Source organism: Lynx canadensis, chromosome A1 (assembly GCF_007474595.2).
Source record: "Lynx canadensis isolate LIC74 chromosome A1, mLynCan4.pri.v2, whole genome shotgun sequence".
NCBI lineage: Eukaryota > Metazoa > Chordata > Mammalia > Carnivora > Felidae > Lynx > Lynx canadensis.
The window spans coordinates 137653504-137679879 of record NC_044303.2 but is presented as its reverse complement, the minus strand read 5'-3'; the positions used below and the strand labels follow the sequence as shown (position 1 = coordinate 137679879).

At 39.8% G+C, this 26376-nt stretch overlaps 1 protein-coding gene across 1 annotated transcript; it reads right to left on the bottom strand.

Moving 5' to 3' along the window:
* Positions 1-10371: 10371 nt before the first annotated feature.
* LOC115508422 (histone H2B subacrosomal variant-like) lies at positions 10372-10740 on the bottom strand. Its single transcript, XM_030307116.1, has one exon. The coding sequence runs from the start codon at positions 10738-10740 to the stop codon at positions 10372-10374; it is 369 nt and encodes a 122-aa protein (XP_030162976.1).
* Between the last annotated feature and the right edge of the window lie 15636 nt (positions 10741-26376).

The window sequence follows — 26376 nt, the reverse complement described above, 5'->3', positions numbered from 1 at the left end:
TAACAACATACAATGTCATCTTTGAGATCTTCCCAAACTTGGGTAGTTGTCTCCAGTTATGGTTATTATTATTATTTTTTGTGCTAATTGAAATGTCTGGATTTGTTTTGCTTGAATTTTTGCTTGAATTTGCTTACAACATTACAAGTAGGCCTCTGAGATCAGAGTTCCTCCTCACCTTATGTAGAGGCCAGCATTTTCCTTGGGGTTTCAATCACAGATTTTGAATGTGTTCATGTTGCTGTAGGGACTTTGCTTTGGAAAATGCACCATTCAGTTTTTCTTTAATAATAGCATTTTATCATAGTTCCCTTTTCCTAAAATCAAATTACTGTCAGAATTTTTTTTTTCCTTCTCTCTCCAGTCAGATAATTGAATGCAATGATGTTGTTTATCCATAGATACTGTCTAGACTAATTTTTTGCCGGCTTTTTTGAAACTGATTGAGCAGACTCTGCAGCCTAGCTAGCTATCCACATGGTGCTATAATGGGTGGTTTGGACTTATGCTTTAATATTTCTGAACATTATTGTCTCTAAGTGGAGACAAAAACATGACTGTATTTGAAAAATAACAGAAATTTGCGCTAGTTGCCTAAAGGTAGAAGGTAAAACCTGTTGTTGGGGCAATCTCTTTGTTTTGGTGGGATTACCTTGGTGAGGTGTCTTGTTCACGTGGGCATAAATTAAGTCTGTGGGTTAAATATTGCTGCTTAACAAGTTATCCCAAACTTGAAGCAATAATGCCAATTTTTACTTCCTAACATTTTTGAGGCTCAGGAATTTTGGAGCAGCTAAGTTGAGTGTTTCTGCCTCAGATCTCTTGGGAGTTTTCAGTGAAGAGATTGGCCAGAGTTGTCATCCTCAGAAGGTTTGACTGGGGCGGGAAGATTTACTTTAAAGGTAGCATGCTCAGATGGCTGGCAAGTCAATGCTGGCTGTTGGCGGGAGACCTGAGTTCCTTACCACTTGCATTTTTCCATGGGGCTGCTTTGATGTCGTCATGACAGGGTAGCTGGTTTCCCCAGAGTGAGTAATCCAAGAGAAAACATTGAAGCGGCACTGTTTTCCTTTTTTTTTTTTTTAATGAAGCAGCACTGAAAGTCACACACTGTCACAATAGAATACATTCTATTGGTGACACAGACCAACTCTAATAGACTGTGGGAGGGGACTGTACAGAGCATGCGCATCAGAAGAGAATCAGTAAGGAGTCATCTTGGAGACTGACTGACACATTAAGTAGTGCTGGTTATTTTTCTCAAAAGTCTTTTAACTGTGGAGTAGCCCAAATGAAAATATATCAGACTGGGACAAGGTATACTCGCTTTAATAATAATATTCTAAAAGGGTGACTTCATTGGGAATCAGCATGCAACTCTGCAAAGATTCATTTGATGTCAAGTGATTTTTCTGCCTTCTCTGTTGCAACCACCACAAGATGACCAAAAAAAAAAAAAAAAAAAAAAAAGAGATGGCCCTTGGAAAGAGTTATGTGGGGTAAAACCCTAAGTTCTCTTCAGTTAACACCTTAGTAACTCAAAGTTCCTATGACTCACCCTTTGGCAAAGTTCCCCATAGAAATGTCTGTGATTCTTACAAGGAGGCCTGGCTTCACACGTGCCCACAAACCAGCCTATTGGGAATAAGCTTCACAGGACCCTGCTTTATTCTCCTTATTCCCCACAAGCTTCTTGCAGGCTCTATCTGCAGCTTCCACTTTGGGATTCTGGTCCCAGGGCAGGGGGTGGCGGGTGGGGGGAAGAACGGCCCTTTCTCTACCTGTTATGTCCGAATGCATTGCCAGGGCCCTGTGGCCCCACAGCCTGTACCCTGACCATCACAGAGTCTTTCATGAAAACAGGTCCTCTTTGCCTCAGAGTAATTCTCCTCCAAGAGCACACAAGGACAAGCAGCAGTTTTATTCTTCTGCTCTCTTCATCTTGAATATAACTAACCTTTCACCTTGTATTTACAGGCTGCTACTTTCTCCCCATGATTTACATAGTCTGCTGGGTTCTCCCCGTATTGCCAAATGTCTTCCAAAAAATCAGCTGTCAGAGCTAAGCAAATCTGTCAACACATGATGTGTGGCATAGCACAGGGTTGTGATAAAAACTGATCTCAAGTATTAAAATTTAAGCTGTCCTCTTCTAGCTAAGCTTTAAACAAGTGCTAAACATCATTCCCAAGGTTGTTTTGACTTTTGCTAGATCCTCTGCACTTTGAGCATTCTTGTGATGCCCCACATATGGCACCATTTACAGCAAGCACTTAACGTATTATCTAGATGTTTTATGTGTCAGTACTAAATTAACTGAGCTTCATGTCTTGGATATATCAAATCTCCTGGGCCAGGGCCCTGGGAATCCCACATATCTTCTGAGAATTCTGTCTCCTAAGTACTTTCTGCATCCATCGCTTCTTCCTTTTCTCCACTGCCACGGACTCTGTTCAACTCCTCAACATGTCTTTCATGCATCACTCCAATCAATATGTAAATGTGTCTTTCCCTGTTTTAATTCATTCTCATCTCTGCTGGTAGGATAATCTTTCTAAATACAAATGCTAGTGTATCTTCCTCCTGGGTACGTATCTCTCCAGGGTGCCTGGGTGGCTCAATTGATTGAGTGTCCAACTCTTGACTTCAGCTTAGGTTGTGATCCCAGGGTTGTGGGATTGAGCCCTGTGTCGGGCTCTGAGCTAAGCATGGAGCCTGCTTGGGATTCTCCCTCCCTCTCTTTCTCTCTCGCTCTCTCTCCCTCCCTCTGCCCCTCTCCCCCACTCAGGCTATCTCTCTCTAAACATACAATACAATACAACACAACACAACACAACACAACACAATAAAATAAAATAAAATAAAATAAAATAAAAGTTTCTCCATGGGTCTCCTCACAGGTTCTAGCATCACATTCAGGCTATAAGTCAGCTCACAGATTTTTGCCTTTCTCTCTGACCTCATTTCCACCATCCCTCCTCCTGTGCTGTTGGCCGTCATTCAACTTGCAATTATCTTAAATGCATACTGTTTGATGCCCTGTGCTTTTGCAAGTATCATTCCTCCTATGTTATATGTATTTCCTATTCATACTTCAAGACCCAGGCAGGTGTTATCTCCTGTAAGACCCCTTTCTGTTCTGGATTAGATGCCCCTCCCATGTTCCACATGATATTCCACATGTCTTTCTCCATGTGAGATGCAGTATGCATTGTGCTTTAAGTTATAGACTCTGGAGCCAGAATAAGTGGGTTTCATCACATTTGTTTCCTTTTTTTTTCAATTCTTTTTTTTTTTTTCAAATTTACATCCAAATTAGTTAGTATATGTTGTAATAGTGATATCAGGAGTAGGTAGATTCCTTAATGCCCCTTACCCATTTAGCCCATCCCCCCTCCCACAACCCCTCCAGTAACCCTCTGTTTTCTATATTTAAGAGTCTCTTATGTTTTGTCCCCCTCCCTGTTTTTATATTATTTTTGCTTCTCTTCCCTTATGTTAATCTGTTCTGTGTTTTAAAGTCCTCATATGAGTGAAGTCATATATTTGTCTTTCTCTGACTAATTTCACTTAGCAAAATACCCTTCAGTTCCATCCACATAGTTGCAAATGGCAAGATTTCATTCTTTTTGATTGCTGAGTAATACTCCATATATATACACCACATCTTCTTTATCCATTCATCCATCGATGGACATTTGGGCTCTTTCCATACTTTGTCTATTGTTGATAGCGCTGCTATCAACATTGGGGTGCATACGCCCCTTCGAAACAGCATACCTGTATCCCTTGTAATGCCTAGGGATACAGGCATGTATCCTAGTAGTGCAATTGCTGGGTTGTAGGGTAGTTCTATTTTTAGTTTTTTGAGGAACCTCCATGCTGTTTTCCAGAGTGGCTGCACCAGCTTGCATTCCCACCAGGAATGCAAAAGAGATCCTCTTTCTCTGCAGCCTTGCCAACATCTGTTGTTGCCTGAGTTGTTCATGTTAGCCATTCTGACTGGTGTGAGGTAGTCTCTCATTGTGGCTTTGATTTGTATTTCCCTGATGATGAGTGATGTGGAGCATTTTCTCATGTGTTGGTTGGCCACCTGGATGTCTTCTTTGGAGAAGCGTTTATTCATGTCTTTTGCCCATTTCTTCACTGGATTATTTGTTTTTTGGGTGTTGAGTTTGATAAGTTCTTTATAGATTTTGGATACTAAGCCTTTATCTGATATGTCACTTGCAAATATCTTCTCCAATTTTGTCGGTTGCCTTTTAGTTTTGCTGATTGTTTCCTTCGCTGTGCAGAAGATTTTTATTTTGATGAGGTCCCAATAGTTCAATTTTGCTTTTGTTTCCCTTGCCTCCAGAGATGTGTTGAGTAAGAAGTTGCTGCGGCCAAGGCCAAAGAGGTTTTTTCCTGCTTTCTCCTCAAGGATTTTGATGGCTTCAGTCTTACATTGAGGTCTTTCATCCCTTTTGAGCTTATTTTTGTGTATGGTGTAAAAAAGTGGTCCAGGTTCATTCTTCTGCATGTTGCTGTCCAGTTTTCCCAGCACCACTTGCTGAAGAGACTGTCTTTATTCCATTGGATAATCTTTCCTGCTTTGTCAAAGATTAGTTGGCCATACATTTGTGGGTCCATTTCTGGGTTCTTTATTCTGTTCCATTGGTCTGAGTGTCTGTTTTTGTGTCAGTACCATACTCATCACATTTCTTTTCTTACTAGGTATGTGACCTCTGGCAAGTTTTTTAGCCTATTTAATGCCTCAGTTTCCCTGACTAAAATGGTAACAGTGCCTCTCTCATGTTGTCTTGGCTTTTTGTATTGAGTTGACATAGATGGTGTATTTAGAATAATGCCTAGTTCACAGCTTAGGCTTATTGTTGTCAGCTGTTCCCAATAATTTTAGTTTTGGATTATTCCATAAGATTTTAAGTTTTTAATGGGATGGACCTCGCCTTTGTTTTCTCAGCATCTATTGCAAAGAAGGTATTTCTGTGAACATATAAATGAACTATAAGTGCCACATGCAAGGTATTACACTTAATGGTATTTTTCTATCCTCTGGTAATTTCCAACATATTTAGTTCCTATGGGAACAAGCTAGCGGTGTGCACAGCAAGACTTTAAATAATTATAGGGACAATATATGTTTGTATGAGATTACACTATTCAATTCCAAAACAAGGTTTCTAAACTCAGAGAAGGATAATCTAAGTTTGCTAGAAATTTATCATTTGGGTAATTTGTATTACAAAACCAGCACTATTCTTTCTTGGGGGTGGGAGACATCCTTATGATACTGTATATCACTAGCTGGAAATTACCACAGAATTGGTAGGTTGGCCATGTTGTTGGTTTAGTGGGAAATGCTTTTCCTATCTTCTTTGAATATCTTACTATTTTTGTATTTTAAGTAGTGTTTCAAAATCACATCATGTGTCCAATAGACTAACAACAGGCAAGCTTTTGCCATCTGCATTACACATTTCTAAGAAAGGGCTGCTACATTGCATGAGATTTCATTGCACAGAAACACCTTCTGGTAAATACACAAGGCATTCATCATCCTCCATTTATAGTTTATTATGTTTTTATTTAATAAGTGTACAATCATTTTGAGACTAACCACATTGCGTAGCAGCCAGTTATCTTCTGGATGTCTACATTAGAATTAGATTTGACTGTGAATGATAGAAAACCAAAATAATACTGGCTGAAACAAATTAGAAATTGATTTCACTCTCACATAAACACAGGCAGTGCTAGGCTGCCCAGGAGTTCAATCATCAGAGACCAAAGCTCTTTCACTTTTCTGCTCTATTATCCTTAATATACAGGTTTCAGCTCCTAGTTTGAGGTGGCTGCTCCAGCCCCGGCTTCCACATCCTCAGTCCAGTCAGCAGGAGAGAGGAAAAGGGAAAAGAGCACTTTGATGATACTTAAGGTAACTTTTCAGAGGTTGTGTATACACTCCCATTCATCGGCACTTGGTCACATGGACACATTCGCCAAAGGAAGGGTTGGAAATGTAGCCTTTGTACAGGGTGGCTATGAGCTCAGCTAAAAATTGGGGTCCTATTTCGGAGAAGAAGGGGTAAATATATATTGAGGACTACCAGCAGTGTGTACTACTTTTTGTCTTACTGTCATTTAACTGTCTCAGGTAACTAGGGCGCAAGACTGAAAAACTGGTAAAATGGTCCTATTGATGGCAAAATTATGCCTTGAGATATTTTTGACCCTTTTTAATGTGTTAGCTAGTTTGAGACTATTTTCAAATTTTAGAAGCCATGTTGACACTATGAATTGACTCCAAAATTAAGAATATATAGAGGGGTGCCTGGGTGGCTCAGTTGGTTAAGCATTTGACTCTTGATTTCAGGCTCTCCACTGACAGCACAGAGCCTGCTGGGATTGTCTCTCTCTTTCCCTCTCACTCTGCCCCTCCCTAGCTGACTTTCTCTCTTTCAAAATAAACAAATAAACATTACATATATACATATAATACATACATGTATATGTATATATACATATATGTATAATGTTGTTGCAAATAACTTTCTCATAAAGGAACAATAAAAATATTAAGTGGCATATGACACAAAATGAACGCGTAGACAAATTGGATTTATCAAACTTAGTAACTTCTGTGTGTCAAAGGACACTCTCAACACACCGAGGAGACAACCCATGGAATGGGAGAAAAATATTTACAAATCATATATCTGGAGGAAGGGATTAATATACAGAATATGTAAATAACTCCTTCAACTCAACAACAACAAAACCAATTTAAAAATAGACAAAAGACATTCATCCAAGGAAAAAGTACAAACGGTCAGTGAACACATGAAAAGATGCTCAACATCTCTAATCATTGAGGAAACACAAATCAAAACCACATTATATCTATTAGGATGGCTATTATATATCATACATATATATAATATATGTATATAACATATGATATATAGCTCACATATATATATGTATATATACACACATGTATAACATAAAACAGAAAATAACAAAGGTTGATGAGGATGTGGAGACATTGGAACTTTTGTGCATTGCTGGTGAGACAGTAAAATGGAACAGTCACTGTGGAAAATGATATGGTGGTTTCTCAAAAAATTAGAATTACCATATGATCCAGCAATTCCACATCTGGATATATGCCTGAAAGAATTGAAAGCACGGACTTGAAGAGATATTTGTATACCCATGTTCATAGTGGCATTATTTTCAATAGCTAAAAGGTAGAAGCAACCCCAGTGACCACCAATGAATGAATGAATAAACGAAATGTGATAAATTCATATACTGAATATCATTCAGCCTTAAAAAGAAAGGAAATTCTGACATGTGTTACAATATGGACGAATCTTGAAGACTTTATGCTAAGTGAAATAAGCCAGTCACAAAAGGACCAATACTGTTGAACTCAACTGAAACGAAGTGCTTAGAATAGTCACATTCTAAGACAGAAGAGACAGAAAGCAGAATTACACTTAGAAAGGGTTGGGGAGGGGCGCCTGAGTGGCTCAGTCGGTTAAGCGTCCGACTTCGGCTCAGGTCACGATCTCGCGGCTCAGGTCACGATCTCGCGGTCCGTGAGTTCGAGCTCCATGTCCGGCTCTGTGCTGACTGCTCAGAGCCTGGAGCCTGTTTCAGATTCTGTGTCTCCCTCTCTCTCTGACCCTCCCCCGTTCATGCTCTGTCTCTCTCGGTCTCAAAAATAAATAGACGTTAAAAAATTAAAAAAAAAAAGGGTTGGGGAGGGGGAAATGTGGAATTATTATTTAATGTTTATAAAGTTTCAGTCTGGGAAGATGAAAAAGTACTAGAGACGGATGGTGGTGATGGCCACATAACAATGTGGATGGACTTAGTGTGGCTGTACACACTTAAAAGTGATTAAAATGACAATTTTATGTTATATATATTTTTTGCCACAATAAAGATGGTTAAAGTTTTTTGAAAATATGGGTATTTTTACGTACATGCCTTTATATAATGTGACTTAAAACCAGTGTCAGAGAGTTTTTGCCAAGCATCTTCACCTTCTTTTGAAATTATTTTAAAATATTTCAAAAACACACAGAGGCAAAGAGAATAACACATAAAGAACACTTTTGTTCCCTTAACCCATCTTTAAAACACCTCAATTTAGAAGACTGTTTCTGTGAGTGGTTATTCCCTTGCCCCAGTTGTTGAGTACCATTTGTAGGTACTATCCTTACTGGAATGATTTGAAAAGCCAACGATGAACTTTTCATATTTGTGAGTTTTTTTTTTATACCAACAAGCGCATCCCAAGCAAAGCCATAGAAAACCTGCCTTATCACAACCTGCAAGAGAAGCAGCACTGTACAGACCACAGGTGGAGACTTTTTCTACAAAGAGCCAGACAATAAATATTTTAGGCTTTGTGGGGCACATTAGGCTTGTTGAATAATCTTGTGTTTTTTCTTTTTCTTTTAAAATATCCCTATACATTTTTAAAAACCTTCTTAGCTTGTGAGGACATACCAAAAAGAGCTGCTTCCAGACTTGGCCCAATGGCTGTAATTTGCTGACCCGAGGTAGACCTTTGAGGTCCTTCTGGGTCCAACCCAGAGCAGAGTGGCAGATGTGGGCAGCTATATAATCATGGTCAGCTAATCTTTAGCGAGGTCAGCAACCTCCTTCTGGGCCTAACTCAAACCGGGTAGTTTCAAGTCTGATGATATAAATGCATGTGTATAAAATACCCACTTAAATTTTTTTTAAACCATTTTTTTATTGTGGTAAAATCTTACTGTGGTATTTCATGTAAGTGGAATCCAACGGACCTGGCGGGAACTCTGAGAAGGAAGCATTTAGAAGTGAGCAACCTAGGAGAAACAGAGTGGGTGTTAACAGTGAGATACCGAGAATAGTCTCACTATTCCCATCCTAGCTTTACATACAAGAAATCCCCTTTCCTTGATGAAATTTAAGTGATATGTTCCTTGTAACCAGAAGAACCTGAGTTACTCTCATTTACTGCAAATGTAAATTGGTACAAACACTTTGGAAGACAGTCTGGGAATATCTAATAATGTCGAATATAAGCAAATCAATGGCCCAGCAATTCCATGGTTGGGTATTTTACCTAGAGAAATTCTCGTACGTGTGTACCAGAAGATATGTACACAAGAATGCTCACAGCAGATAATACGTGCCCACAGTAGACTCTTGTTAACCTGGTCAGCTCTGCCACTTACACAGCAGTGTGACCACAGACAAGTTGCTGGTTTCTCTGTCTCTGTGCCCCATTTTCCTCATCTGTAGAACAGGATAATTATTAGCGATCACAAGGTTCTAGGGATTCAGGAAGTTGACTTACATAAAATGCTGGGCACATAGCAAAATACACCGTGGTATATTCATATTACTGAATATTATACAACCTAGCAGTGAAAAGAATGGGTTGGAGCTATACATATATCAACAGGTATATATCTTAGAAACAAGTTTAAAAGAAAGAGGCAGGCACAGAAGAACACAGATAGTATACCCCCATGTTATGAAACAAGCAAAGTTAAGCTTATAATGTAGAGACATTTACAAAAAGCACACAGAAAAGCAAGGGAACGGGAAGGAAACAAAACTCAGGATAGTGGACAGGGAGATGGGAAACACCTCCAGTGACATTTGTAAAGTTCTTAAAGTTTATAAATTGAGTATAGTTTCCTGGGTATTGTTCTTATTACAGTACAAATGTAGAACAGTAAATCCTAGAGAACCAAATCTGAATGTGAAGGTCAATTACACATAAAGATAAAATTTACACGGATGTGAACCGAACTTGTTGAAAGTCAAGAAATAAGAATTAAAGCAAAGGAAATCGTTAACATGCTGTATAGAGACTTCATTAATGAACTGAATTTGTTGTAGTTGGCTCTAGAAAATACTTTTTTGATGAAAATTTATCAATGCCGGTATACTTCTGAGTAAAATGTTTGTTTTCATAAATTGAGTCCATGTGAGCTGGGCGGGGGGGGGGGGGGGCAGAAGAACTAGTTTAAATCATCCCATACATAGTTAACGATACCTTAACAATACAATAAACGTTGAATTTATATAATGAGATTTACAGAGTCACAGGAAAAATAAGAGTTCTGGGTGGGACTTGGGCAGGGAGCAGGTTTTGGGAAATCCTAAATAATCAAATTGTTCAAAGGTAAAATAGTGAGAGAGTAATTCTTCTCTGGAGATAAGAGGGATGGGGGAAATAACCAGGAAATATTGCCATGTTATAAAAAAGAAGAGCAAATTCTATAGTGAAGTGATCATTTGGGGAGTAAGTTTGATTTACTTTCCCCAAGATTTAATTAAGCAGGCATGTAAAGTTTAGGAGTGGACATATCTTTGGACAGCTTCACTTCCAAAAGTCACCGCATACTTAGCTAGCTTCTCAGGTAACAGCAAGTACACTGCCTTTTGGATATCTTCAAGGGTGAGGGTACAGCGATTTCGGAAACACATCACACTGCAGGCTTCCATAGAAATGCGCTCAAAGATGTCGTTGATCAGGGTGTTCATGATGTCCAAGGTGTGAGATGATATGCCCCTCTGGGGAATCACTTCCTTTAGGACCCTGTTTACGTAGAGTGAATAATTTCTATGGCCAAAGTCGGTGCTGGAATGTAATTTCTTTCTGGAGATTGGGCTTTGATGTCCTCTGGAGCACTTGTTCTTTTTGCTGGTGGATCTGGCCATTGCAGATGTTGGTCTCCTTATCAGTTACGAGTGGAGAGGAGAAGGGCCTAAGAGCTGGGGAGAGCTCTCCTATTTATATTGATATGCCACAATCACACTTTTGGGGCTGCTTTTTGATTGGAGGTTACTCTTCCTATGTCACAATCACCTAGCAACAGCCTGATTTGTTGTTAAGGGAAAATCTTGTTCTTGGCCAACCTAAAGCTTTCCTAAGAGGACAGAGTGTTGGAGAAGGATTGAGGTTGGCTTCAGGGCAGAAAAGAGTGCTCATTTTTCCTATGTTTTTTCTTGGCAGTTTACAAGCATAACACAATATTTTCAGAATTGGACAAATCTCATCAAACCAGGGAGTCGGTAGCAGGGAAATCAAGGAAAAAGAACCGTGAGCCTTTTATGGGAGAATCTCTGTAAAAGTTTTCATTAAGTCATTTTATAAGCAAATGAACAATAAGCCATTAAAAACCTGGAAGTGATCATTGTATAATAAAAATATGTATAGCTAATCTGCTTTTAGAAATTAATTTAAAAATGAATCCTAACTAAAATGTATCTGACTCCCAACTCCTTATGAACAACTAAGTACAAAAGAATTAAACAAAAAGTCCTTATTTTACGATTTAAATTATTATATGTGAAAATGTGCATTCAATTTTTATAATGATGTTAATAACATTCTTGAAAATTTCACACATTTAAGTACATGCTGTGGTCTTTACCTGATACTGTAGTTCTTCTGTCATTGTAAACCAAAAGTGTAGGGTCACTCTTGTTCATGTGTTCTGCTGATATTTGTGCTTAAAAAAAAAATCTCACCTTCTTAATCAAATTCATTCCTGGATAAAACAAAAAATAAACAGAAGCAACTATAAAAATTGCAACTCACAGGTATTTCAATAGTTCACAACTGCACAACTATTAATGCTACTATAAAAAATCCTTCACTATAAGCTTCCTCACAGATAAGATAGACTACGCTATGTGTAATTTCTGGAATGCTATCTGTAATTCCTCACCTTTTTCTGTCATTCAAGAAAGTAGATCTGAAATGAGGTGAGTGGGAATAACGTTATTATAGGCAAAATTAAAAAAAGAATTTAATGTTTATTTATTTTTGAGAGACAGAGACAGAGCACGAGCCGGGGAGGGGCAGAGAGAGAGGGAGACACAGAATCCGAAGCAGGCTCCAGGCTCTGAGCTGTGAGCACAGAGCCCCACGTGGGGCTCGAACTCATGGAGTGCCAGATCATGACCTGAGCTGAAGTCGGACGCTCGACCTACTGAGCCACCCAGGCATTTAGAGGGAACATTTTGAACAGGTTCTAATTTCTAAAAACAGTGTCATGTCCGTACTTGATTTATTACCAGCAACACACCTCACGCTATGTGTCACACTGAGTAGGAGGCTGCTGCTTCCACGCATGCTTTGTGGTGATGGATCTCTCGTCAGCTCTTGCTCATTTTGCTTTCGGGATTTCCCTAGATATAATTACTTAGTTAGCTTAATGACAGCATAACTTACTTGCTAACATTTAGAAGAAGCTATCAGGTGGAGCGTGTTCACTCCCTATTCTTCACGAATCCGTGCTGAAGAGCTCTTACTAGCATAGCGCTCCTGGCCCCTCTGCCCCTCACTTCCTCCTCCCTGGGACAACCCTCCTTGGAATCATTGAGTGGGGGAGATGGCAGGCAAGCCTATCTCAGCCCCTTCTGGACTCTTGCTGGTTGTGACTGCGGGCAGCGCTGCTCCTGGGGCGAGATCACTCGTACTAGCTGGCTGTAGCTGAGGAGGTCATTTTGCTGAATTCAGAGGTGCTATAAAAGAAAGCTTACTGTTTCCCCATTCAGAAGGGCTATCCTACAGAAAAGTTCATCAGTAATAAAGGTGACATTTTAATCCCTAGGACCCTCACTCGGTTCTGCGCCTGCATGAAGAGAAGGAAGGGTGTATTACAGAAGCTAAAAGAAAAAGTCTTTCAAACCAAAACAGGAAGCTGTCTGCTAACATACTGGTCCATCAGAAAGTTCAGAAAATGGGGAATACTGATTCTATAAAATTTCTGGCTACTTTAGGGTTAACCCGAATTCCCTTTTAAAATTTAATGAATCATTCTAAAATATGTATGAGCTCACCACCGATGGGCGAGTTTTTCTTTTCCTTCTCCGTTCCTCCTCCTCCAGACAGTCTGGAACAAGGGACAGACACCTTTTTAGCATAATGACCTTCAGGAGATGCCTGTTGGATGATCAATTTGGACAATGGAGCAAATCTGATTATCTTGCATCTATCTCTGGGAACGAGCACTGGAAAATCCTCATTCTGTCACCTTCTCCTCTGCCCTCACCCTCAAGGTCTGCACTTAGAACAAAGCCTGACGTCCTTTTGGCAGGAGACCTGGGAGAGTGAAAGGGGTGATGACCAATGTACTGGAGGTCTAGGGTCTGTGGTCTCTGAGCTGCTCAAGTGCAGCTGGAATCCAAAGTTAGGAACCATTTTGTGAATTTTTCCAGGCTCCTGTTTTGTGCTAGATCACAGTGTCTGTTTGGGGCATGGGCTGTATGTCTTCCATGAACGAGCCATGTGGACTTCTGGGGTTACAACTGCTTATTCTTTCACTTATGATTGATGGTCTAGTAATGACTCAAGGTCATCATCAGGACTTGCAGTGATTATTTCACAACAGCTGTGGCAGAGGTGACATTAATTCAAAACGGAAAACATGCAAGACAGGTGTGAGTGTATTCTGGAAACATTTTACATCCACTGTATTAGTTTCCTATTGCTGCTGTAACAAACCACCACAAATTTAGCAGCTTAAAATAACAACAAATTATCTTACTATTCTGGTGGTGGTATCAGTCTGAACAGGCCTCACTGGGCTACAGTCAAGGTATCAACAGGGTTGTGTTCCTTCTAAAAGCTCTAAGGGAAAAATCTGTTTTCTTGCCCTTTCCAGCTTCTGCAGATGTGTTTCTTGGCTTTTCCTCTAACTTCAAAGCCAGTAACAGATGGTCAAGTTATTCTCATGCTGTATCAGTGACACAGATAACTGAGAGTCCTGACTCCCTCTTTCACTCATAAGGATCCTTGTGATTACATTGGGTCCACCTGGATAATCCAGGATATTCTCCACATCTCAAGACCCTTAATTTCATCTGCACATTCCATTCTGCTAGGTAAGGTAACATATTCAAAGGTTGGGGTTTGGGGATATGCGCAGCTTTGAGAGGCATTATTAAGGCATTATTATGCCCACCATATAGCCACCATAAACAGAATGAGAATGTCAAAGAAGATTTGGGTCACCAACTGCACAGAAATTGGGGATGAATGATAATGTCCTTAGTAGATCGCCAAAAATATATTTTAAAAATACTTTCCATATATGGGCTAGCTTTCATGTAATTTACTTCTTTTCTAAAAATGGAAAGTTGTCTTCTATTTTTACTTTGTGTGCTTTGCCTCTACCTTATAGTCCCCAAAGTATGCTAAATAAAATCAATTTTATCCTTGGAAGCTGGAGGCTGACAGTACAGGGAGACAGATTTTTTCTTTCCACTGTCATTCTCAAATTCCCTTCTCAATCTCTTCCCTCCTGCCTGCTCTCTCACAAGGATCTCTGGATGACAACCATGTGCTAAGCACTGCATAAGTTACACTGTGGGGACACAGAGATGAAGAAGATACAGTTCCTACTCTTAAGGAATTCAGAGCTTATTGAGGTAGACAGACACGAAAGTAAGAAGTTACTATGAACAGGGACATAAAGGCTATGACAGAGCATACACAGGGCATAGTAGGAACACAGGGTGGTACCTAGATCACTAAGCCTCCCAGGGCAGCCTTCTTGGAGGAGGTGATGTTTTAGTTGAATCTTGATGGATAATAGAAGTTTTTCAGGCAGATAAGGGTGGGGATAAAGGGGTGCAGAGGAGAATCCAGGTTTCAGTTAAGGCTGTTTATTCTCAAGCTTGGATGCACACTGAAGTCACCTAGGGAGATTATGACAAACATGCCAATCGTTCCAGGGCTAGACCCCAGACTGACTGAATCAGCCTCTGCAGTGGGTGAAGTTCAGGCATTTTTTCTTTTAAGTTCTTTTAATGTGCAGCCAGGATTGAAAGTCATTGGTTGAGCTAAGATAGAGCAAAATATTTGAAGGTGTTGGGAAGTGTTTTGTAGACACTGGAATGGGAGTTATAAGGGAAAGGGTTAAGAGGGAGGGGAGAAAAAAGAAGGGGAGCTCGGTTTTCCCAATACCATTTATTGAAGAGACTATCTTTTCCCCATTGTATATTTTCGTCTCCTTTCTCATAGGTTAATCCGCCATAATGGTTCATTTTTGGGCTTCCATTTCATTGATTGGTGTACTCTTTTGTGTGCCAGTAACATACTGTTTTGATTACTACAGCTTTGGAGTATATTTTAGAATCTGGGATTGTGATACATCCAGCTTTGTTCTTCTTTCTCAAGATCTGGCTGTTCAAGGTCTTTGTGGTTCCATACAGATTTTTTGATTTTTTTGTTCTAGTTCTGTGAAAGATACTATCAGTATTTTGATAGGGATTGCATTGAATCTGTAGATTGCTTTGGGAGTGTGGACATTTTAACCATATTAATTCTTTCAACCCATGAACACTGGCCAGCTACACACAAAAGAAAGACATTGGACCACTATCTTATACCATGCACAAAAATAAAATCAAAATAGATTAAAGATCTAAATGTAAGATCTGACAGAATAAAACTCCTAAACGAAAATAGAGAGTAGTCTCTCAGAAATCAACCTTAGCAATATTTTTCTGGATAAGTGACCCTAGGCAAGGGAAACAAAAGCAACACAAAACAATTAGGACTACATCAAACTAAAAAGCTTTTGCACAGTGAAAGGAAGTTGTCAATAAAATGAAAAGGAAACTTACCGAATGGGAGAAGATATTTGCAAGTGATGTATCTGATAGTACATCATATCCAAAATACATAAAGAACTCATACAACTCAATCTGATAATACATTCATATCCAAAATACATAAAGAACTCATACAACTCAATCTGATAATACATTCATATCCAAAATACATAAAGAACTCCTACAACTCAATACCCCAAAACACAAATCATCCCAATAAAAAAAGGGCAGAGAACCTAGAAAGACATTTTCCCAAAGAAGACATACGGAGGGCTAGCAGACACATAAAAAGGTGCTCATTATCACTGACTATCAGGGAAATGCTAATCAAAACCAAAATGAGGTACCACCTCACACCGGTCAGAATGGCTAGTATCAAAAAGACAAGAAACAACAAGTGTTGGTGAGGATGTGGAGACAAGTCAACCCTTGTGCCCTGTTGATGGGAATGTAAATTGGTACAGTCACTGTGGAAAACAGTACAGAGGCTCCTCAAAAAACTAAAATAAAAGTACCATATGATCCAGCAATTCCACTTCTAAGTATTTACCTGAGGAAAACAAGAACACTAATTCAAAAATATATATGCATCCTGATTTTTATTGCAACAAGGCTTATAAGAGCCAAGATATGGAAGCCACCTAAATGTCCTTTGGTAGAGGAACGGATAAAGACGAGGTGGTATGCATATGCAATGGAATACTACTTAGCCATGAAAAGAAAGAGATCTTGTCATTTGCAACAACACGGTTGGACTGGAGTGTATTATAAGTGAAATCAGTCAGAGAAAGACAAATATATGATTTGACTTATATGTGGAATCTAAAAAACAAAACCAACCAACAAATAAAAAACCAAAACAAAACAGAAACAGGCTCTTAAATACAGAGAACTGGTGGTCGCCAGAAGGGAGGTGGGGGTGGGTGGGTAAAACAGATGAAGAGGATTCAAAAGTACAAAGCTCCCATTCCATCTACAGAGATGAGTAGTACCTCATAGGGAATATAGTCAATACTACTGTAATACCATTGTATGGACACAGATGGTGACTATACTTATTGTGGTGAACATTTTGTAATGCGTAGAATTGTCAAATCACTATGTTGTATATACCTGAAACTAATACAACATCGTGTAGTAACCATAAAAAAGGGGGGGCCAGTTTGGAGGAAGAGAGTAGAGAATACGGGTGAGTAGAGAGGTGAATGGAGGAACAGATGGGTGATGGAGAGTGTCTCTGAGGGTGACCCATGTTCTCTTGTCATGGGACTCCAGGTTCAGAGCCATGAAGACAGGCAGACTTTGAGGTAAACATGTTTCAGTGCATTTAAACTGAGGCTAACTTTGCCAAAAAGCTCTTTCAGTGCTCATAAGGAACTTATCAGGGAGAACAGAGCAGGGGAACGAGGCTGAGGCCCACTTTGTTGTGGTGTCTTACCCATGTTACATTTCCATTCAAAGGGGAGTAAAGCAAACTTTCCATGTTCCCCTTGACTGATTTGTTGACAATTCTCTGGCCTAGGTCATTTCTCTTTGCTTTTATTCTACTTTTGCTTTTGCTGGTTTCCTGAGGCTGACACTCCTAACCTCACCGGTGCAGAGCCCTCGCCCTCCCATAGCGGAGTCACCTGTGTCCTGCTTTGGCTAATCTGAAAGCTGGGTCATTGTTCTCAGGTGACCTGAGGAAGAGTAATTAGATTAGCTTTGTGCAGAGTAAGAGCCTAAAGGAATTAGCCTTGAAAGTAAGTAGAAGAAGGTTGTCAATTCCTGATGAAGTTCCTGATGAGTCTGATGTTCTTTAGCAAAAAACAGAAAATGTATTGGGCCAACAGAGATAAGAAAAACTTTAATTCTGTTTTGAGTTCTGGTTCGCACATTACAGTAAAACATCAATTCAGTAAAAAGTAATGAAACACCTCCTGAATCAATAGATTATCATTGTAAAATGGATCTTCCTCTAACGGTAGTAAGAGTGCTCTTGCCAAACACGCAGAATAGGAATAAAAGTTGCTCAAGGTCACCTGGCCAGGAACTTGGGGAGCCAGGAGAGGTCTGACAGACATCCAGGCTGGGGCTCTTAACCACCAAGCACATGGCCTGTCATTAGTTGGCCAAGAAGGGAGGCTGTTTCATGCAAGAGAAAAGGGATAAGCAGCACCATGGAGGCATGGATCCAGAGCTCTATCCAAGAATGAGAGAAAACTGGTTTGCTCAGGTGGAGGGTTACGTCCAAGAGTGCTGAAAGAGACAGAAAGGTGGGCTTCATTTGTACAATGTCTTAAATTACAGTCTAAAGTGTTAAAATTATTCTGTAAGTATTTGAGAGTCACTGAGAATTTGAAACATGGCATAATTGATTCAAAGTGACATTTGGGGAGAGGTGGTCTGGTGCCAGGTGCAGGAGAGATTAGAACAAGGGAGAGGAGAGAGCCCAGCATTGTCATTGCTCAATGGCCCAAGAGCCGGACAATAGAGGTCTGAACCGGGAGTAGTGGGAATGGGAAGAAAGCTATTTTTGAGAGAGTTCGTAAGATTTGATGATTGATTTACTACTCGGAAGAAAGGAGAAGGAAGCCTCTGCTATCATGCTGACCTTTACTGAGCAACGACTATGTATCTAGACACAGTTCAAAGTACTTCCCAGATACTAACTCAGTGGGTTCTTACAACAACCCTATGGTATGGATCCCGTCATCATCGGCATCTCCTTGGCACAGGCGAGGAAACAAAGACACAGAGCAGGGATGTAAGTTGCGTCCTATCACACAACTGGTGAGTAGCTGGGATGGGATTCAAACCCAAGCACTTGGCTGTAGGCCCCGTGCTTCTCACTCTCAAGCATCCTGCGTCTCTCGTCTCTTATACGTATGGTGCTCTACATGCTGCGTGCTTTTGACCACTGCATCTACTTTCCACCTGCAGGAGGGTCGGGCAAGCAGGCAGGACACCAGCACCTCCTGCCTCACCGCTGTAAATTGAACTGTTGCCAACAGATAAGTGGAAGAACCAAGGCTGGAACCCAGATGTTCTGACTCCACTTCCAGGGCTCTGGCCAAAGCCTCATCTCTAGATTACTATCAGGAAGAAAAAAAAAAAGTAAAGTTCATTAACCAAAATAGTACATTTGGAGCAATGGAGAAGATGTAATTTTAGAATTTAGGATGAAAAATGTGATATTAAGCACTCTCAGGAAGTTGCTTTTCTCACCTTACATTCATTAGAGGCCCTGAGGCTGTGGTGTACATAAAGAAGGAATCATTCCTTTCCTCAACAAGGGGGAGGATTCTGACAGCCGTCATAAAGCTTTACATTCTAGACAGGTCAGAATGAAAAAACACACCTTCTCCTAGAGGGAAACAATGATTGATTCTAAATTGGGAAAAAGGGATTTTAGGAAGGGAAGCTATACTCAGAGAATCCTAATAAGGTTTTAAAACATCTCTTCTTCACTTGTCCTGTGACGCCCTTTCAAGCTGGTTCCCAGACAAAGAAGCCAGAAAGACACATCTCAAGCAGCACAAAATTAGAGGCTGATAAGCACAGCAAGAAAATTATGTTCACTGCAAAACAGCTGAAGAAGAAAGCAGGACCTGCAACGTTTCTTTGTTTAAGTACATAAAATTATTTCCCATCCTAAATGATGCAATAAAGTCTTGCTTGGTTATATTCAGAGAAAAAAATCCCCAGTGTTCTTAAAATTAATCAAATCCCAATACTCCAGTCCACTGTCTCTCCCGAGCCCAGTGAAAGAATACAAGTCTTTCAACAACTGAGACTGAAGACATTCACACCAGCACTGGTTTCCAATTCTTTTGTCACTGAGTTTTATTTTAGGACCAGCCTTGGGTGTAGTACAGTCTGTCCTTAATCTCTTTAGGCAAGGCTGTGTCACTACAGAATGGAGGAGGAATGATGGCATTAGTGAGGAATGATGGAGGAATGATGGCGTTAGTGAGGCCAGCCTGCTCTGGAGTATGCTGGAAGCTGTCCTCTGAGGACATGATCTCTCCATTCCGTTGTGTCCTGAAATCCTAATATGTGACTCACACCTGCAGAGCACTTTATACTTTCCAAAGTATCAGGAATTTAGGAATTCAAAGAATAATATTCTTTAGCGGGCCTGCTCAGTTTCCCTGATGAGGTACCTCTTCTCTCTCGTAGGAGAATGGATGGTTTTTCCACAAGGCGGGTTGAGAGGACATCTTGCTCATGTGGGCTTGTCTCGGAACCAGAGAATATTGTTACCACGTATCTCTGGTCAATGGAACACACCTTAGCAGTACTACTGTCTCTCAGCTGTGCAGATGAGGAAGGTTGTGATATAACTGAGGAACCTGAAATAATAATGTCCTTCCCTGAGTGGTGCTTCCAACAGACCTGCAAATTCAGGAAACGTCTTGCCTTCATGGCATTTTATCTTCACTGTTGAGAATCTAATCATCTTGAGGAAGTTGAGGCCACCAAATGGAAAGAAGTTTTAAACGCCGTCTCCTTCCATTTCCCCAACAACCGTTGATGTAAGCAGGGTAGCCCAACTGCTTAACAGATGAAATTTCATTTGGAGACATTATGCCCCTTGCTGCAAAGGCAGATACCTAGGAGTCTGGTAAAGCTGAGTCTAGAAATTTCCACTGATTATGCTACTGTAACAAAGCACATGCCCATGCTGCAGCCTTAGTGGATTTAGCAGGGTTCCTTGGACAGTCTCTTCCTGGAGTTGAGCAGGTCCTTGTTTTTTTGTAAGAATCTGTGTATTCCCTCCCCCCCCCCACCCCTACTAAATACTGCTCACATGAGCCTGGCTCTGTTTTCTGCTGCACATTCTTTGTAATGATCATGAGTCTAGGAACACAACTCAAAGAGACATGGGCAGGGGGAATCCTATGGGCCAGCGTGGGCTGTGCAGCACCTCCTACATTTCCAGGTTCTGGCGGAGGCTCGTGTCAAGAAATATGGAATTATTCTTTCCCCCCTTTCTAGACCAAGCCCTTCATATGATGGACTACTGCATTCCAAGAATGGTAACCATTAACAAGCAGGGTTTAAAAACTCAGCTGCTTTTGGTACAAGTAAAAGAATATTTTTAAGGAACTTGGGATTAGGGAAGGGGTTACAATCAGGAGGAAAAGCACAAATCATAAAGGAAAAGGTTGACCTTTCTGCCTATATTAGACTTAAGGACTAAGTCTATGATAAATGAGACCGTAAACAAGATTAAATGACAAGCCACACACTTGGAGAAGATATTTGTTAAGTATGTAACTAATATAAAAATAAGTATTCAGAATGTGTCAAAAAAAAAAGGCTTCCTGTATATCAGGTTTTAAAACAATAGCCTGTTGGATAGATGGGCAAATGGTATGATCAGGCGATTCATAGAAGAAATTCCCAAAAGGTAATGAGCATATAAAAAGATGATGCCCATCTCTGCAATAGGGCAATGCAAAGTAAAATTACAAAATTTATTTCACACCCACTGACTCACAGAAATGAATTACCCTGATAGCACTAATGTTAGCAAGAATGTAAGGAAAGAGTTATTATTACTATTTATATTGTAAGTGGGAGTATAAATTGCTAGGGTCACCTTGGGCGGCAACTTTGGCAATACTGGGTATATTTGAAGATGTTTATGTCCTGTAATACAGCACCCACTGTGGTGTAGCTACTCTAGAGAAACACATGCACACGTGTGTCAGGAGACCAGGACATGGACATTCAGGGAGCAATGCTTGTACAGAACAAAAGTGGAAACAAGCTGTCCCTTGGTAGGGAAATGGCTGAATAAACTACGGTTTTTCATATGGTGGAATAATCTGAAGTAATTATAACAAATGAACTGGGGTCTACCTGCATAAAACTTAAATATTGTTGAGAAAAAAATCAAGGTGCAAAATGATATGCAAGGTACGATATCCCTCATGTAAAAATTGAAGCTTAAAACAATAGCACAGATTGTTTATAGATTTAGGCATATGCGGCACAAATATGAAAAATACATGGGAATGATTCCAGCTGCCCTGTAGTAGTTACCTCCTGTGGGGAGAGAGAAAGGGATGGAGAAGTTTCAGAGGGAGGCTTTAGCTGTATCGGTAATGTTTTATTTAATTATTTTTGAAAAGACAAGTCTAATGCAAATATGGCAATATGGGTGCCTGTTATGTTATTTTCTTTCATTTTGTTTTTCTTCAACATATTTAACATTGTAAAAAAAACTCAGGTGAGATGTGTTGGCTTTATGTCTGAAGATGCCTTGTGCCAAGACAAAATTTAATTGGCTCACTAGTACTTAACCATGGGTACTTTAGAGCAGTCAGTAAAAATTCCTAGCGGGTGCACAAACACAGAAACCCAAAGCTCTGAGGGTATCTTCATGATGGGATGTTAGAAGCCAGATGTTAAGACATTTATCTAATGTTGCTTCATATTACACATGTATTGTCTTCCCTGCTAATTGTAAATGATTTGATAAAAAAGAATGTTTCTGTATTCCCTATTGCTTTTATCACAGTGCCTTTAAAAAATATTGGTCCAGAAATGATGTATTCAACAAAATGAACTAGTAAAAGAATAAATGGATATTCTTTTGGAATACAATGACTACTTTAGACTTGGTCACAGTTTGCTTGTGTCTCAGAGCAGCTTCATTTACAATAACAATTTTGGGGTTTATCTTTCCCTATTCCATATATTACAAGTGGTAATAGCAGCTGAGGTAACTATTTTATCCCTTGTAAATCTCCAACATAAGCGCCTATTTTTCTTAATGATGTGATTGTTGATTTCTTTAGAAACCACGAGCAATGTCTGGGGCACCTGGGTGGCTCAGCTGGTTGATCGTCCAACTCTTGACTTCGGCTCACATCATGGTCTCGTGGTTTGTGGGGTTCGAGCCCTTAGAATAAATAAACATTTTTTAAAAAAGAAAAAGAAACCACTAGCATGTCAGAGCCAGAATAATTCTACATGGAGACATAAGATAAAGTTCTAGAAGGAAAAGATACCATAAGGATCTCAATTTTCTCAGCTCAAATGTAAGCAGAAAATAAATCTGGATTCATGGTGCTCATGAATTAATAGAAAAATAATTTCCTGGAGACTAGCAGAAAGTGCTCTTTCCAGGGGTTGTGACCACTCATTTTGGAGCAACTCCTGTTGGTGTGAGTGGTGGCCAGGGTTCAGACACGGTCACCATGAACAATGAGGTCATCTCAATTTTTTTTAATTGAATAAAAATCATCAAAATTGATGAATAATTCATGTAAACAAATAGGAACAAATTATTGAGTATCTACTATGTGCTAAGCACAATGCTAAATGCTCATTGTTCTATTCTAGCCTCTCAACAGCTCTGTGAGGAAGATACTTGTGATTTCACGGTTATCTGTATAATTGTGTTTTATTCACTTGCATTCTAATACACTTCCTTGAATGAGAGAAAAATAGAGTGGTGCTCCAGATTTTCTGTTAGAAGTTACCCAGAAGTTGAGGCACTCATGTGGGAGTATGGTGGCCTTGTGAACAGCACCTATGGATATCTTGGTGGGAAAAAAGAATTGAGAAGGGCTAGGCTATAGTGTAAAATTTAACCCTGTTTGAATTTCCTACCACCGGGGAAAATACTGGGTAGTGCCTTCATATATATTTTTATTTTTAAAATTATGTGTTTAATTTAAGGTACATTAAAAAAAACTGTGATCAGTATATAAAGCCATAATTTCTTATTACATAGGATCACTAGAAGCCAAAACCCAGAGGTGATTGACTTAAAGACAATGTAAAGACAAATGTTAAGTAATGAATATGAATATTGAGTAAGGAACAGGAACAGGTATTATGAAGATAAGGCAAAATCTTATTTATTTATTTAGAGAAAGCGTGTGAGCAGGGGGAGAGGCAGAGAGAGAGAGAGAGACAGAGAGAGAGAAAGAGAGAATCTCAAGCAGGCTCTATACTCAGCGTGGAACCTGACATGGGGTCAATCCCACAATCCTGGGATCAGGAGCTGAGTCGAAATCAAGAGTCGGACACCCAACCGAGTTACCCAGGCACCCCAAGAAAAGACAAAATCTTGAAGATGATATGTGAGCAGTTGGCACTGGGGAGACGGGGTCCCTGCCGGGACTGAGGTCTAGAGGTAAGGCCAGAGGTATGTGCTGGTCTGTGTCAATTATTGTTGGAGCGGTGCTCACTCACTTTCTGGGACTTTAGCAGTCTTCTTGCAACTTCAGTTATTCCAGATTGGAGTGTTCAAGAATGCAATAAAGTTGTCTGAATCAGAAAACTGGGCCCCTGATGTGTCAGTTCTCCCCTTCAGGATGGGCAGTCATAAAGACTTAGGCAGAATTACTGGGATCTCTGCCCTGCAGCCTTTTTATGGGTGAAAGTCAAGGGCTCTTTTCAGCCAACTTTCTGTGGAGGAGGCAGGAATCAATCCATTTCTCTTTGCTGTTGCTGTTGTTTCCATGACCCTTATTTTATTTTATTGTAGTGATTTTCTTTACTTCTCAGAGTCGAAAGTTGTTTGGGGGCTCTTTATCAAGTACTATCTGTGTGCCAGGCACAGTGTGGACCAGGGATACGGAGTGAAATACAGACTCTTGCCCTTGAAGATCTATGGGAAACATTTTTTTTTTTTTTTTTTTTTTTAGTGTAAAGGATGTCTATTTTTAATTGAAATATTGTTCACACATTTGTTGTATTAGTTTTAGGCATACATTGTAGTCATTCCACATGTCTATACATTATGTTGTATTTAACCACAAGTGTAGCTATCATGTGAAAGCATACAACAGTATTATTACCGGATTGACTCCATTCCATTGGCTGTCCCTTGTATCCCTAGGAACTCATTCACTGCATAGCTGGACGCCGGTATCTCTCTCTCAAAGGTGTCCATTCTTTATCTTTTTTTTTTTTTTTTATGAAATTTATTGACAAATTGGTTTCCATACAACACCCAGTGCTCATTATGGGAAACATTTTTAAGGAGAACTTGAGAGGCTGGTCAGCGAAGCAGACTAGATTTAAAAGCTGATTCAGGACAGATAAACTCAGAAAATAGCAAAGACTTCTAAGAGACTCTCCTCATATTATACGATAATAAAGAAGGAACTGGAGTGCAGAAAACCTAACACAGAATCATGGTTGCATATGGATGGAGGTATCGGTGAGAGCTCAGGTATCCAGGTTTGCCCTTAAGCCAATACTAAAAGACAGTGGCTACCCTTATTAATTCTTAACACTTTCAGAGATGGAGTTTCCACATTTTTCTCACAATTCTTATACCCAGATATTTTCTAACGTCTATCCTAAATCCCTCCTATTGAAAGTTAAGCCCCTCCTTGCGTGGAGACCAGCTGTCTGCTGTTTCTTTCAGTTTCATGAAAGATTGGAAGGAACTTCTGAGTCTGCCCTCCCTGTCCCCAAATCTGTATTCCATTCCAAATTCTCAGCTATTCTCAGCACCTCTGACCACGATTTCTATCATTCTGGTTCTTCCTTCTTGTAATTTTTTTAAGCCCCCGAATAGCTATGCATCATCTTCAGTGTTTCCTTCTAATTATATAAACACACATCTTTTTTGGTTTACTGTTCCTTAACTCATATTTCAAATTTGTAAGTTCTTACAATCTCCCTTCTTGCATTTTTTACTTCTTCACATGTTCCTTCATCTACAAATTCAAAATTTAAATGTTATTTAAAGTTCAAGTGTTTTTTTTTTTTCCTTTGACGTGGATTTAATTTTCTTCTCAGGGAATCAGTATTGTCCCTTTTGCATGTAGGCATCTGAGCAAGAAAAGTGAGCCCAGTGATATCAAGTTGGTTTTTCTGGGTCCTGAGGGCTGGAGTCACACTATTCAGTGTATGAGAACACAAGGGAGAAAATTATCACTCTAGTATTTTGAGTGCTTTTCTGGGCTATAATTTCCAGAATGTGGATCTTTAGGGGCACCTTAATGCTGCTGCTAGCAAGGAAGGAGAGGATGGAAAATAAATATACTCAAGGGCCTAGAGGCTATTACTGATGCTAGAGGCAAGTAGTCAGGCAACAAGAAGTAAATACAACAAAACAGTAGGAAAAAGATATTTACCTTTGGTCCCTTGAGCAACACGAGTCCGGAGCTAAGGGAAGATTGTCCCAAGGCTTCTGCATGCAGCAGCCTTAACAGGTGGCTTATAGAACCTTCTAGCCATATAGTGATTGACTCTGAGCAGCTGCAGCTTGCAGACCTGAAAATAGCCTGAAAATGAGTTTTCTCTGTCCCAAGAGCTACATAAGGCAGAGCTGGTGAGAGAAACGACAGCTGGACATCAGTGATATTTGAACAGCTCTTTACAAAATGCTTTCCATGCCCATTGTTGGAAGGGGACCTCACAACAACCCCAGGAGGGACAAAGGGCAGATATTACTAATACTCTGTTACATAGAAAGTGAGCTCAAGGGGCTTAAATAAATTGCCCAAGCCATGTACTTACTTGTAATGTTATCCCATGCTTCCCAGGGCACAAGAGCCTGAGGGGAGAACTGGATCCTAATAGTAGTCTTTAAGTAGTATTAATTTAATCTTCACTCACCAACTTTTGGGGATTCCAGGTTTCCTAAAATTTAGTAATACTAATACTAATAACAGCAATTATAATAAAAGCACAGCCAACATTATTTTAACACTTACCACATGCTTTTTATTTTATTTTTAAGAATTTTTTATTATTTTTAAGTAATCT